Source organism: Triticum aestivum, chromosome 6D (genome assembly GCF_018294505.1).
Source record: "Triticum aestivum cultivar Chinese Spring chromosome 6D, IWGSC CS RefSeq v2.1, whole genome shotgun sequence".
In the NCBI taxonomy this organism is placed as follows: domain Eukaryota; kingdom Viridiplantae; phylum Streptophyta; class Magnoliopsida; order Poales; family Poaceae; genus Triticum; species Triticum aestivum.
Window position 1 is genome coordinate 73,173,833 of NC_057811.1, and position 15,390 is coordinate 73,189,222.

At 42.3% G+C, this 15,390-nt stretch overlaps 1 protein-coding gene across 1 annotated transcript; it reads right to left on the bottom strand.

The window, feature by feature from the left end:
* Window positions 1-7,631: 7,631 nt before the first annotated feature.
* Window positions 7,632-9,986, bottom strand: LOC123141119 (ethylene-responsive transcription factor 1-like). The gene is made up of 3 exons (XM_044560346.1): window positions 9,601-9,986; window positions 7,907-8,764; window positions 7,632-7,827 (listed from the first exon to the last, which is right to left on the bottom strand). The coding sequence occupies exons 1-2, from the start codon at window positions 9,920-9,922 to the stop codon at window positions 7,917-7,919; spliced, it is 1,170 nt and encodes a 389-aa protein (XP_044416281.1). The 5' UTR covers window positions 9,923-9,986; the 3' UTR covers window positions 7,632-7,827; window positions 7,907-7,916.
* Between the last annotated feature and the right edge of the window lie 5,404 nt (window positions 9,987-15,390).

The following is a 15,390-nucleotide window of genomic DNA, read 5'->3' on the forward strand; positions in this document are numbered from 1 at the left end:
GGCCATACGGCCCATCTTCATCAACAAGGCATCCGAGACCCTCGCGAGGGTCCAAGCCTCGGGAGGCGGACAATGCAAGACCTCCTCTGGAGTAGCCTAACCAGGTAGGCTCGCGAGGAGCGGAGATATCAAGGCAGGGCAAAACCTCACGAGGCCCTCGTGACGTGAGCCATGACGAACGGCACCACGCGGGCGCCAGCGCGCACAGCATCCTTATTTCCTCTTTGGTGCTAAGGAGGCCAGCGCAGACAAAGAGTACCAAGGCATCAGGAAAAGGTTGCTATATTGGTGCAACGAGACCAAGACCAGGAGGACGGCAAGACGGAGGTCATCGTGGAGCTCAAGACGACGTCACCACCAGAGCTTTTCGCAGGCGAAGACCGCTTTTGTCTGGATAGCTTGTACTAGCTGTCCCCCTTCAAATTTGCCCGCCGATTGTTGGCTCCCTTCCCGCTCGATATATGGGAAGAGGACCAGGGCCTCTATAAATAGGTCTAGCCACCATAGTAGAGGAGAGATCTCATCTGAGCCCGATCCAACCCGATCGAGAGCGTAGCCACAAGAACACCTCAACCTCAGGAGGCTGTTATTCCCTTGTACTGTTCATCATCAGCCCAAGAGGCAATCCACCACCACCACACTGGAGTAGGGTATTACACCACAACGGTGGCCCGAACCAGTATAAACCTCGTGTCTCTCTGTGTTGCGAGTTCGTCGAGTTCGTCCGCGAGATCTTTGCGAGCTAGGGCGTAGATCGGTAGGAGGGACAGACTTCGCGCGCACCCCAGTGTTCGAACCTCAAGGGTTTGCCGGAACCCCACATCCGACAAGCTAGAAGTACCAGTGTGAGGTGTTACATAGAGCTTGTGGGTTTGACTGAGTTAGATGTACCAGGATGGGAGATGCGAGTGTTCTTTACTTGTGAGTTTATTATAATTGTTGTCACCGTGTCTTCAGGGACTACTACTAACACTGTACTGATACTGTAAAATAAAATAAACATGTTAATGTTCAATTATGACAGACTTAAAAATATATTCAGTTGATCAGACTTAAAATAGAGCAGTTTGATGTACATATACATATTTTTGGATATTCTCTGTTTCTAAAAAACAAACCAAGAAGACTAAATTAAAAAAAGCAGAGCAGTCCGACGTTTATTTTAAAAAAGATTAGTTTTCCATGTTCATAAAAAATAGAATAACATAAAATAAAAAATAATAAAGAACTTCAATGTGTAGAAAAAGGATTTATCCATTTAAAAAAAAGAGAAGATTACTTTCGCAACCATCGGCGCCGCCCCTCATCCCCTCCCCGACCATCGACACCATCCCTCACTAGCACACCCTTCCTCGTTTGTAAAAAATATATGAGAAAGGATTGTCCCCATTTCAAAAAAAAACAAAGGCTCAAAGTTAAAAGTAGAGAAGTTCACTGTATATTACAAAACCAAAAAGGTCAAACTAAAAAACAGAGCAGTCTAAAAGGATTACAAAAAATAGGTTTTCATCGATACAAGAAAACTTAGAAGTTCAAATTTAAATAACGGAGAAGTTCATTGTTTATTAGAAAATCAAGAAGGTCAAATAAAATAAATAGAGCTATGCATATTATATATATATATATATATATATATATATATATATATATATATAACGGGTTTTCTTCGTTTCTTAAAAAAACCCGAAAGTTCAAATTTAGATAAAAAGCGGTTTAGTATTTATTACAAACTAGGATTTTCCTCGTTCCTAAATAATTAACGAAGGAGTTCAAACCAAAAAAAAGAGATTAGTTCAAAATTTATAGAAAAAATAGAATTTTCTTGTTTTCTACAAAATCTAGATGTCTATATTAAAAAAATTGAGAAGTTCAATGTTTATTACAAAATCAAAGAAGGACGAATTAAAAACCAAAGAAGCCCAAAAAATTTATAAAAACGGATTAAAAGAACCAAAATTTTCCTAAGAATAAAACTAAGAAGTTCAAATTAAATAATAGAGAAGGTCAAAGTTTATAAAAAATCTCAATTTTGTGCTCGGGGGACCAAAAACAAATAAGTTCAAATTAAATTAGGAGAGCAATTTGAACTTTATACAAAAACATATTTATCCCATGCCTAAAGAGTAAAAGCCAAGAAGTTCAATTTTTTTAGAGAGATCCGTTCGAACATTTGAACAAAAATTGGTTCTATCATGTTTCTTAAAAAAACATATTTATCTCTAAGAAGTTCAAAGTAAAAAAAGAGAGAAGTACGAAGGTTAAAAAAATTCAGATGTTTTCTCCTTACTAAAGGAGAAAATGAAGAACTTCAAACCTAAATAAAAAGGAAAAACTAAAGAAAATTCAAATTAAAAACCAAGATTAAAACCAAGAAGTTCAAATTAAAAAAACTCAGATTTTCCCCAATACTAAAGATTAAAACCAAGAAGTTCAATTGTAAAAAATGAAGTAGTTTAATGCATATTAAAAACTCAATTTTTCTTGTTACCAAATAATAAAACCAAGAAGTTCAATTTTTTAAAGTAGAGCAGTTTGGTATTTATTTGAAAACTCAATTTTTCCGGTCACTAAAGAATAAGACCAATAAGTTTTATTCGAAATAATGAAGAAGTTCTATTAAAATAAACCTATAAGTTCATATTTAAAAACGGAGCGGCTCGATGTCTATCAAAAATTAGGATTTTTTTGGTTACTAAAAGAAATAAAACCAGAAGTCCAAATTAAAAAGATGGAGAAGTTTGATGATTATAGAAAACTTAGATTTCCCTCGTTATTAAAGAATGGAAACAAGAAGTTCAAAATAAAATAACAAGATGTTCAACTTTTAAAAATAGAGCGCTTCAAAATTACATAAAAAAGATTAAGAAATAAAACCAGGAAGTCCATATTAAAAAGATGGAGAAGCTCGATGATTATAGAAAACTCAGATTTCCTCGTTATTAAAGAATGGAAACAAGAAATTGAAAAATAAAATAACAAGAAGTTCAACTTTTAAAAAATAGAGCGCTTCAAAATTTCATAAAAATATTAAGAAATAAAACCAGGAAGTCCATATTAAAAAGATGGAGAAGTTCGATGATTATAGAAAACTTAGATTTTCCTCGTTATTAAAGAATGGAAACAAGAAGTTAAAAAATAAAATAACAAGAAGCTCAACTTTTAAAAATAGAGCGCTTCAAAATTTTATAAAAAAGGATTAAGAAATAAAACAAGGAAGTCCATATTAAAAAGATGGAGAAGTTCGATGATGATAGAAAACTCAGATTTTCCTCGTTATTAAAGAATGGAAACAAGAAGTTCAAAAATAAAATAAGAAGAAGTTCAACTTTTAAAAATAGAGTGCTTCAAAAATCATAAAAAGGGATTAAGAAAATCAGATTAAAAATTCATAAAAAAACTCAGATATTTTCACGTAACCGAGAGAAGTTCAGATTGATAACTGCCAGAAGTTCACGTAGTACACGGTGTGCATTTTGTATTAAAAAAGAATAAAAAAGCAAAGTCTAAAAGTTTTGTTGTTATAAGTTCAACTCCTCCGTCGGAGAAAGTTAAAAAACGTTATTGTGAGAGAGGTTTGTACAAAAGGAATATCATTTGTGTAACACGGACGAATGGATAAGAAAATTACAAACGAAAATACGTCACCGAAGTTCAACTTGAAAACAGCAGGAAGTTCGACTACTATAGTGAATGAATTTCAGATGAAAAACTTTTAAAATTGTCGCGAGTATGAAAAAACGATCAACACGGGAAAGTTGCGTGTTTACATCAGCTTTCCACCGGTATATTACTTGCTCAATTCCGGTGAGTGTTCCAGTGAGTAGATGGAGAGCTACGGGCAAAAAAAGCACGTGAAAAATAGAGTGAAGTTCAAGTAGACACGCCGAGAAGTTCAAGTTCTTCACGCGATGCAGTTTCGACGAATCTGTTTCGCGCTAAAGGCAGAACGAATGATCTCGGCATTTTCGAAATTACTTGAAAACGGCTAGGAATCAGAGAAAATTATCAACATGAAAAAGTTTCGCATTTTCCGTAGCTTTTTAACGGTATATTATTTTCCTCATTCCGATAAAGTTTGTAGAAATTACGGCAAAAATACGTTTTTCGCCATTTTCAAAATTGACTTAAAACCGTAAAGCATTGCGAGAAACAATACATACCAAAAAGTTTCTCATTTGTTCAAGCTTTCCAACGCCATATCATTTGCTGCATTCGGATGCACGATTAAAAAATGAACTCAAAAATACGAACTCGCTAGGACTTGTACCGTTTTCTAAATTACTCTTAAACCATTCACAATTAGGAAAAAGTTTCAACATGAAACAGTAGCGCATTTTTATAAGCTTTCCAACGCCATATCATTTGTCTCAATTGGACTAGCCATTTAGAAATGACATCGAAAATACGAACTCAGCTGTTTGGTTTGTGAAATTTTACGTTTTTACAAATTACTCTTTAACCATACGAAATTAGAGAAAACTTTCAACATGTGAAAGGAGCAGTTTTGCAGCAGCTTTCCAACGCCATATTATTTGCCTCATTCCGATAAACGGTTTAGAAATGCGATCGAAAATACGATTCACGTTTTTTGTGTGAAGAAAAAACGGTTTTCAAAACTGCTCTTAAACCACTTACATTTTGACAAAAAATTAAGTTGGCTCATGATACTGGTGTCCATAGCTTTCCATTGGTATATCGCAAGCCCCGTTTGGGCAGTGTTGGCGGAAGTTCAACCTAGTTCAGAGGGAAGTTCAGCGTACTACTAGCGGGCAGGTCAGGTTGTGATCAGAATTTTATTCTCATCCCGTGATCAGAATAGTGTTTATGTATAGGGATCGACTATTCGTCACCCTGGGTGAGGAATAGTCATTCTTCACCCCCTCTATTTTATCATCAATGCACCGTAATTTTACGTTTCGTAAGTTTTGCCTTATTTCTGACGTAAAAAGAGACCGTAAGAAAATGTATTATCGCCGTAAAAAATATTTTATGTTATGTAAAATTACAAACGTAAAAACATAGTGTAAAATATACATAAACTACAAATTTTCTTGTCTTATGACCTATATTTTTATTTTCTTATGCCAAATTTTACGCAGTGAATCAATAGGAATGTAATTATTTGAATTCCAAATGTAATTTAATTATGAAGTGATCATAAGATTACTTCGGCTGAAAAATAACTTATTCTACATCCTGGGTGATAAATAGTATCACTATATATATATTCACTGTAAGTGTTCACTACATCTTTGATTGTTCATAGAAGGGTGGTTAGATCTGGCATAAATAGTATTCGTTGCAAGATTACGAGAAGTACTAATATTCCAATATGCCGCATTTTTGCTTAATGTTGCCCACTAATAGGAAATAAAGAGTAATGTATGTAGTATTACTTTGTAGTGGTTTACTCTGCTGTTCCAGGAAAATAGGGTTATGTATGTATGTATTAGTACTTGGTAGTGGTTTACTCTGCTTTTCTAGGTTGCAAAAAGGCAACACTTGTTTGGGCTACTTGCAGTTTACTATAGTCATTCTACGTGGACTAATAGGACCCATTGGTACATTCCGGTTGGATGGCAGGAGGACTAGAGAATGCCCATGTTGTTTATAAGAGTGAGAGTTTTCCAGTGTGCAAGTGTGACTAATCTGACATATTTTTCTGCTTCCTGGATTCTGGACTCACATGCATCATATTATGTTTATTTGTTTCTAAACAAGAACAATTTCACATTTGCATTGTTAGGTGATCAGTCTACCAAGAAAAAGAAGTCAAGATATCATATCCCATGGTTATGTCAAGGTAATTATTTTTAGAACTTCTGATTATCATTGGTTGCTAAAATCTAGTATATAGACGTAGATCAGTAACCTTTCAGCAGTCTAGCACCAAAAGTTCTGAATTGTTTCAAGGTGCTATGACTCTCACAATCTTCATTCTGTACGTGTTGGTTGCTTTAGGGACACATCCAACTGAACATCACAGATTGATGCCCTTGTTTCAAAAACATTTGGCCCTAGGTACTAAATATAGTTTAAACTTGTAATAAACACCTTCCATTACAATGATGAGGGCGCATAAGCAAGCACTCTACTTTTAGATGCATATTGATTTGTTTTTGTAGGTTGATACAAAAATATACTCTTAATCTGTAGACATGTCTTCTCTGACTTGGGAAAGATTTATGTCAGAAACTTTATATGATTGGAAGTAATAAAACTCTCCTTTTTGGAACTATAATCCTTTGTTTATCTATATACTTCCATAGCGAGTCTGAAAGTATGTGTGTTGTGCAAGACATCACCGCTATCCTTTTGGTTTTGAAAGATTGATTTGTCATGAATTCTGCTATTATGCTCTGATGAATGCTCTCTAGGAATCAAGCTTGGTTGAAGATGTAAGTTAGTTGATGGTCTTGTGACACTTACTAGATGTTTTGAATTTATCAGGAGGTCAACAATAATAGTTGGCTTCACTCCTCTTACTGAAGATCAATAGATTCAGATAACAAACTTGTGTGCATGTGTTGGTATCTTTACTGGCTATCTTATTCAAGATCATCTTTATTCTAATCGTTACTTCCAGAAGGCCAGCTTTCTGGTTCAGTTACTAGATCCTACACTGCAGTTTTCCCATACCATTTTGTCGACAACTTAAAACCTAGCTAATATATCTTTTCAGGTTCTCTGTCATCCCATGAATGCAATAGGAAAGCACTAGAAGTTGTTCAAATAGAATGATGTTAGCCTGTGATTTGATCGCAACTGAATTTTCTTAAAGAATTACTTTTTTGATGATTATAACCAGAAATATGACATAACAATGGAAAACAGTGCAGTAGCGAAGCACGCGTTTGCTTCTAGTAACTAGTAATCCTTCAGGAACACTAATTCCTAAACTAACAAAAACTAGCAAACCTACTGTACTATGGACTCAGACTTCACAACTTTCCACGCCATGTACATCCACAGAACTAGTTGACCCTCTAATCAAGATTACCGCTAACATATACTTATGCCGATGTCCAATCAAATCAAGGGCGTAACACGACAGTGACACAAGACCACCAATTTGGTGAAGGTTGTGGTAATAAATCAAGTGAAAAGTATGTGGTTCACAAGGCTTCTCACCGGCCTGGAGAGGGACTGAGGAAACTAAAATGCATTTCTATAAGAATGCACTGAAATGGAAAATCCCTCCACTCATGAATTAGGCGCACTAAATGTTTACTAAGAACTACATCGGTGAGAGGAACTACATGCAGAAAGAACGACTCCATATGATCACGCATCTAGTATCAAAGATTAGTAAATCTGGTATATTTTGCCACAGCTTGAAATGAAGAGGTATAATATAGAGGACAGTTTGTCTTAATACACACCTTTTCAAAAAAGAGATTGAAACGTCTAGCCCTTGCATCCATAGGATATGCGCACAACCATAATTTAGCACACCTCTATAACAGAAATTGTGCAAGCAGCCAGCCAAATACATATTTAATAGATAAAATTATGCTAAAAAATAAGATATATTGGTTACTTCTATCACCAATTAAATAGAAAAACGACCAGGTGCATAAATTAAAGCAAATTGGACATAGATCCATGATGTTCACATTCAGAAATGGTAGTGAAGACATAAAAGTTGACAAAATATGAAGACAACGGTTCATCATAAATGGCTGCCACATAGAGACAGTCAACTAGGGAAAGGGCCGATTACACAACAGACTCAGGATGCAATTTTTTTGCATCTAAGCTTGAACATAAGCATATGCTAGCCGAAGGTGACAATATATTGCTTCCCAATCTTCCATAATCTTATTCCTGAAACACGGAACACAAAGTTCAGAGTGATGAAAATATTATCAACCTCAGACTAAACATGCAATATGCAAAGGCTTACCCCTTTGTCCCTATATACAAGGTTTGGATCCCTCAGAAAACTCGCCACACATGGGCATGTCATCGGAACTCCAAATGTCCATGTTGCCAACGACATCCTGAGGCACATCAAAATTCAGAAGGCTATCGATCGGCTCGACCACGCCATCATCCATAAGAAGCCTCACCAAAGCCACGATATCGACATCATTGTTCTCCATAGCAGGAGGCACCACTGAGTTGTAGGTGTTACTCTGGACGAGCGCAGCAGATTCAGCTCCTTCAGCAGTCACCACTGAGTTGTAGGGGTTACTCTGGACAAGAGCAGATTCTACTCCATCAGCGATGGTAGAAATGGGAGCAGTGGATGATATATCCGGAGTCTTGGTGTCATAATTCCAACCCATTTCAGAGTAGCCAAAGGAGTTGCTTCCCTGGTTAGAGTGCAGATTCATAACAGAGGCTTCAACAGGGGCATCAGAGTTCATTGCAGGAACAAATGACATGTTCTCATGCAGAGCAAGTGACTGGTTTAAGGCAAAGTCAGCAGATGGGTAGACGAAAGCCTTTGGGTTGGCAAGGTTGTTGACTACTGGTATGGCAGTAGGTTCCCGTGATGCGCTTAGCTTGGGTGCTTTAGGAGCAGCACGGCGAGTACGACGCTTCTGAGGAACTATTGGTTCCTCTGGAAAGTTAACATTGGCCTTGTTGCCATAGATCCTGCGTGCTTCAACATCATAAGCTCTTGCAGCAGCTTCAGCACTGTTGAAAGTACCAAGCCAGACACGGACACCCTTGCTAGGATCTCTGATTTCAGCAGCCCACTTACCCCAGGGGCGCTGACGGATACCCCTGAATTTGTTCTTTCTCTTTATTTTTGCTGAACGACCACCAAAACCGGCATTAGTTATGGTGCTTAAATCATCAGAACTGGAAGATCAATGTCAATTCTAAGAGGGACCAATACGCACAAACTTCTCCCACAAAAAGTAAATAATTTCTTCATGGATATGAATTTATATGTAAAATTTGATGACGGTAAAACAATTAAAATGAAACCACAACTTACTAAATAAGAAAAATTGAGGGTCCTCATAAATTGACCTCACGTTATAGACCTTTGACACCATTTTGCAATTATTAATCTACAAATTGCATTATAGATGATGCAGAATCAATGATATTTTTCAACTAGATTCAACGATTATCAGAATAATCTTTTAGACTGATAAATGAACCAAGTCTAGAACAATCCTCACACACACCTACAACCATCATAAGGAAACAATTCAAGAGAGCAAGACCTCTAAGCAAAACGGAGAAATCAGACCCTTTCTGTGGATTTACTACCCCTTTTGACTAAACGGTATGCTTATGGACCACCATCGAAGGTCACGAAAAGTATAAATCACAAAATCAACAACCTAATAACCAAAATCGCTTCTGTGATAGAAAGGGACAATGTTGGAAACATCCTACCAATCGAATACAACAAACAAATGGAAGAACCTAACCCTTCATCCAAATCACTTCACGATAACTCATCCAATCCAAACATAGCCTTCCAACAGGAACCCCACCATAATTTGTCTTCTTACCCAATCAAACAACCAAACAGTTTCCGAACCAATCAAACAATCACTTGGTACAACACTCAATCACTAAAGGTAATGATACATAGATTCAAAACTAACCCAAGCAACCCAGGGTTGATACCTTGGAAGAGGGACTGATTCTTGATAGCAGCGACGGGCTTTATTTCGATGACCTCCTCGTCGTCATCCTTCTCATCCACCCCACTAAGACCGAGATCAAGATCGGAGTCCCTAGAGTCGGCCTCGAATTCTTCAAAGTCGGCCTCAAAGTCCTCCTTGTTGTCATCCAGGCCGAGTCCCCTGCGCCCACCGAGACCCGTGAAGCACATGTCCCCGCTGCCCCCTAGTCGGGGATTCTTCTTATTATGCCATAGACTCGCCTCTGTCACCTTCCGCGTCACCATCGGAACCTCGAGGTCCGCGAGGGACACTCCGCCATACATGACGGCTGATGGTACCTCGTCGTAGTCGTCGCCGCAGGGGAGGGGCCTCCTCGGAATTGGTAAATGGGGCAGAATTTTTAGTGAAGCGGGGTAGCTAGTGTGGGTTGGCAGTCGGGGCAAGGCCAGTCTACTAGATATGCGGGAGCCGCGTGACAGTGCAAGGGGGCATGTGGTGGGACCCACGTGTCAGCGAGGGGCTGTGCTGCGAATGGAAGGCACGAGGCAGGTTCTGAACGAGCGTTTCTACTCGGGCAAACTTTGCGGGTTGGACCCTTGGGAGAAGTGGTATTTCTGGTATTGCTCTTCGGGAATGAATGGATGGATGTATGTTTGATTTTCTTTCTTTGGAGGCAAGCCAACAAATATTAGCTCATGAATGTTGTACTACACACGTGTAGTACAAGTGTACTACTACTGTCGGACACTCCCTGTCCAGGTTTATTGGCCGAGTTCATCCAACTAAACGTTTAACCAAAAATCTTTTCATAAATGATTATGTGTAATGTTAAGATTTGTGCAAATCACTCATAGCTAGTTATGCCATTTATTAGCTCAAGATTGTACTAGACACTTGTAGTATGACTGTGCTACTACTGGCATACTCCTCCCGTCCGAATTTATTGGACGGATTCATCCAACCAAACTTTTAACCAATATCTTCTCATAAATGATTGTATGTACTCCCTCCGGTCGTTTTTAGTTCGCATATAAGATATCTCCGAAGTCAAGCCTCGTAAAGTTTGAGCAACTTTATAGAAAAAATACCAACATTTCACAATGTGAAATCAATACCAGTAGATGCGTTATGACTTAACATTTCATATTGTATAATTTTAGCATGGTAGATGTTGATGTATAATTTTAACAGGTGTGGGTGGCAAGTGGGGGCTTTGCTCTAGCCTACGACATGATCGTAGCTAACACCCTCTTTAGAAAGAGAGAATCACATCTGGTGACTTTTAGTAGTGGCCAACACTCTAGTCAGATTGATTTCATCCTCTCGAGAAGAGAAGATAGGCGCGCGTGCCTAGATTGTAAGGTGATACCTGGAGAGAGTGTTGTCCCTCAGCATAAGCTGGTGGTTGCTGAATTCCGCTTTCTGATTCGTGTCCAGCGGGTAATCGTGCCAAAGTCGCTAGAACAAAGTGGTGGAAGCTCAAGGAGGAGGTAGCTCGGGCGTTCAAGGAGAGGGCCATTAGGGAGGGCCCTTGGGAGGAAGGAGGGGATGCGGAAAATGTGTGGATGAAGATCGCGACTTGCATTCGCAAGGTGGCCTTGGAGGAGTTTGGAGTGTCCAGGGGAAGAAGAAGCGAAGCTAAGGATACCTGGTGGTGGAATGATTTTTTCAAACGCCTATACCTGGATAGGAGTGCAGACAACATAGAGAAGTACAAGATGGCGAAGAAGACTGCACAGTGAGCTGTCAATGAAGCAAGGGGTCGGGTGTATGAGGACCTGTACCAATGGTTAGGCACGAAGGAAGGCGAAATGGACATCTACAAGATTGCCAAGATCCGAGAGAGGAAGGCGAGGGACGTTGGCCAAGTCAAGTGCATCAAGGATGGAGCAGACCAACTCCTGGTGAAGGACGAGGAGATTAAGCATAGATGGCGGGAGTACTTTGAAAAGTTGTTCACTAGGGAGAATGGGAGTTCTACCATTGAACTGGACGACTCCTTTGATGAGACCAGCATGTGTTTGTGCGGCGAATCCAGGAGTCTGAGGTCAAGGAGGCCTTGGAAAAGATGAAAGGAGGCAAGGCGATGGGCCCTGATTGTATCCCCATTGAGGTGTGGAAAGGCCTCAGGGACATAGCGATAGTATGGCTAACCAAGCTTTTCGGGCAAACAAGATGCCGGAAGAATGGAGAAGGAGTATATTAGTACCAATATTCAAGAACAAGGGGGATGTTCAAAGTTGTACTAATTATCATGGAATTAAGGTGATGAGCCATAAAATGAAGCTATGGGAGAGAGTCATTGAGCACCGCTTAAGAAGAATGAAAAGTGTGATACAAAATCAAGTTTGGTTTCATGCCTGGGTGGTCGACCGGGGAAGCCATCTCCTTGGTACAACAACTTATGGAGAGATACAGGGAGCAAAAGAAGGACTTGCATATGGTGTTCATTGAATTGGAGAAGGCCTATGATAAGATACTGCGAAATGTTATGTGGTGGGCCATGGAGAAACACAAAGTCCCAACAAAGTACATTACCCTTATCAAGGACATGTACGATAATGTTGTGACAAGTGTTCAAACAAGTGATGTCGACACTGATCACTTCCTGGTTAAGAAAGGACTGCATCAGGGGTCAGCTTTGAGCCCGTATCTTTTTGCCTTGGTGATGGATGAGGTCACAAGGGACATACAAGGAGATTCCCATGGTGTATGCTCTTTGTGGATGATGTGGTGCTAGTTGATGATAGTCGGACAGGGGTTAATAGGAAGTTAGAGTAATGGAGACAAACCTTGGAATCGAAAGGCTTTGTACCCATTTACCTGTGCACGGGCAGTCGGAGCCGCACCCACGGCCACAGCAAGCAGAGCAGGGGAGGTAAACCAAGGCAAAACCGAAGCCCAAGACAGCCAGAGCAACGCCAAGACCAAGAACGCAAAGAAGCAGAGGGGCGGAGCAGTTTCCCCCGGCAAGACCCTTGCCGGGGCAGCGTGCCCAAACACCAACAGGGCGAGCCACCCTTGAACCACGTCCCCAACACCATCAGCCACGTGGGGCTAGGGCTCGGGAGGCACCTCTGTGGTGGCATGCAGATCTTTGTGAAGACATATTCAAGATCAGATGAGGATTAGAAGACAACGATCCTTGGCAAGATCCTTGCCGAGGAGAGCCACGAGACCCCCGACAAGATTCTTGCTGGGGACGACAGCGCGCCACGGCAAGACCCTTGCCGGACCCCCCGGCAAGGCTCTCGCCGAAGACGCCAGCAGGGCCACTGCCAGGCCCGCACCAGCCAAGTCTCCACCGCCGTTCGCATGCAGCTGCTAGCCCAAACCAGCTGGGCAGGCACCTGCGTGGCGACATGCAGCTTCCAGGCCAACTCAACAAGCGCCTGTGTGGCGGCATGCAGATCTTCGTGAAGACCCTACCACCGCGCCACCTCAGCTGCCTGCCTGCCTACATGGCGCCGCATGTCGAAGCGAGGAGGAGCGGCGACGGACGGGATGGGCCTCGCCCCCTGAGGGAGTCCTGGATTAGGGGGTCCTCGGACAGCCGGACTATATCCTTTGGCCGGACTGTTGGACTATGAAGATACAAGATTGAAGACTTCGTCCCGTGTCCGGATGGGACTCTCCTTGGCGTGGAAGGCAAGATTGGCAATACGGATATGTAGATCTCCTCCCTTGTAACTGACTCTGTGTAACCCTAGCCCCCTCCGGTGTCTATATAAACCGGAGGGTTTAGTCCGTAGGACAACAACAATCATACCATAGGCTAGCTTCTAGGGTTTAGCCTCTACGATCTCGTGGTAGATCAACTCTTGTAATACTCATATCATCAAGATCAATCAAGCAGGAAGTAGGGTATTACCTCCATCGAGTGGGCCCGAACCTAGGTAAACATCGTGTCCCCCGCCTCCTGTTACCATCCGCCTTAGACGCATAGTTCGGGACCCCCTACCCGAGATCCGCCGGTTTTGACACCGACATTGGTGCTTTCATTGAGAGTTCCACTATGCCGTCACGACAAGGTTTGATGGCCCCTTCGATCATCGGCAACAATGCGATCCAGGGTGAGGTTTTCCTCCCCGGACAGATCTTCGTGTTCGGCGACTTCGCACTGCGGGCCAACTCGCTTGGCCATCTGGAGCAGATCGAGATCTACGCCCCTGGCCATCAGGTCAGGTTTGGAAACTTGAACTATACTGTCGATATCCGCGGAGACTTGATCTTTGACGGATTCGAGCACACGTCAGGTGCGCCGCACAGTAACGACGAGCACGACTTAGCTCTGCCGCCGGACAGTGTTCGGGAGATCACACCTGTGCCTACTCCGGCCCTAGATCTGGAGTCGATTACGCCGTCCGAGGATGGGTGGATGGACCCCGCCTCGGAGGCCACACATTCAGTGGCGATAGAGCCGAATACAGATTTCACATCCTATGAGACCTGTGTCGCCGGATCCTCGGATTCATCCCCGGCCACAGGCCCCGAACCGCCTGCGTCCATGCCTATCGAATGTGATTGGGCGCCGATCATGGAGTTCACCTCTGCGGATATCTTTCAGCACTCGCCTTTTGGCGATGTGCTAAATTCATTAAGGTCTCTCTCCTTGTCAGGAGAACCTTGGCCGAACTATGTCCGGCTAGAATGGGATGCAGACGACGAAGAAATTCGCTCCCCACCCACCACCCACTTAGTACCACTGTCGACGATTTAACCGACATGCTCGATTTCGGCTCTGAAGACATCGACGGTATGGACGACGATGCAGGAGACGAACAAGAACCACCGCCCACAGGGCGCTGGACTGCCACCTCATCATATGATATATACATGGTGGACACCCCCAAAGAAGGCAAAGGCGATAAGACAACGGAGGATAATCCCTCCAAGCAGCAATCCAAGCACAGACGTCAGCGGTGCCGCTCTAAGTCCCGCCATAGCAAAAGCAGCGATACCGGCACAAGAGACAATAACACTCCGGATAGTGCCGAAGACGACGACAATCCCCTCCAGCCAGATCTCGAGCGGGAGGATGAACAAGCTAGCCCTCCAGAACAGGCAGCACATGGAGAATCAGAGGATGACAATTACATGCCTCTCTCCGAAGATGAAGTGAGCCTCGGCGACGAAGAATTTATCGTGCCTGAGGATCCCGTCGAGCAGGAGCGCTTCAAGCGTCGGCTTATAGCCACAGCAAACAGCCTGAAGAAAAAGCAACAACAGCTTCGAGCTGATCAAAATCTGCTAGCGGATAGATGGACTGAAGTCCTGGCGGCCGAGGAATATGAACTCGAGCGCCCAACCAAGAGTTACCCAAAGCGCAGGTTGCTACCCCAACTCGAGGATGAAGCATTAAAACCTACATCACCAGCGTATGATGCGGCTGATCGGCCACCTCGTGGCAGAGATAGAGGGGCATACCAGCCCGAAGTCCAGCCCGCACCCCGCCGCCATTCAAACAAAAATACCAAGGCCCGGGGCAACACACGGGACCTGCGAGACGTATTGGAAAACAAAGCAGGACATGCGAGATCGATCTATGGATCACGGGGGCGCGTCCCAATGCGGGACGATGACCGTCACGCCAGATATACTAAAAGCAAATCTGGCCGGGCCGAATACAGCAGACAAGACTCGTATGAACTGCATCGTGATATAGCCCGGCATAGAGGCGCCACACACCCCCTATGCTTCACTGATGAAGTAATGGATCACGAATTCCCAGAGGGTTTTAAACCTGTAAACATTGAATCATATGATGGCACAATAGACCCCGCGGTATGGA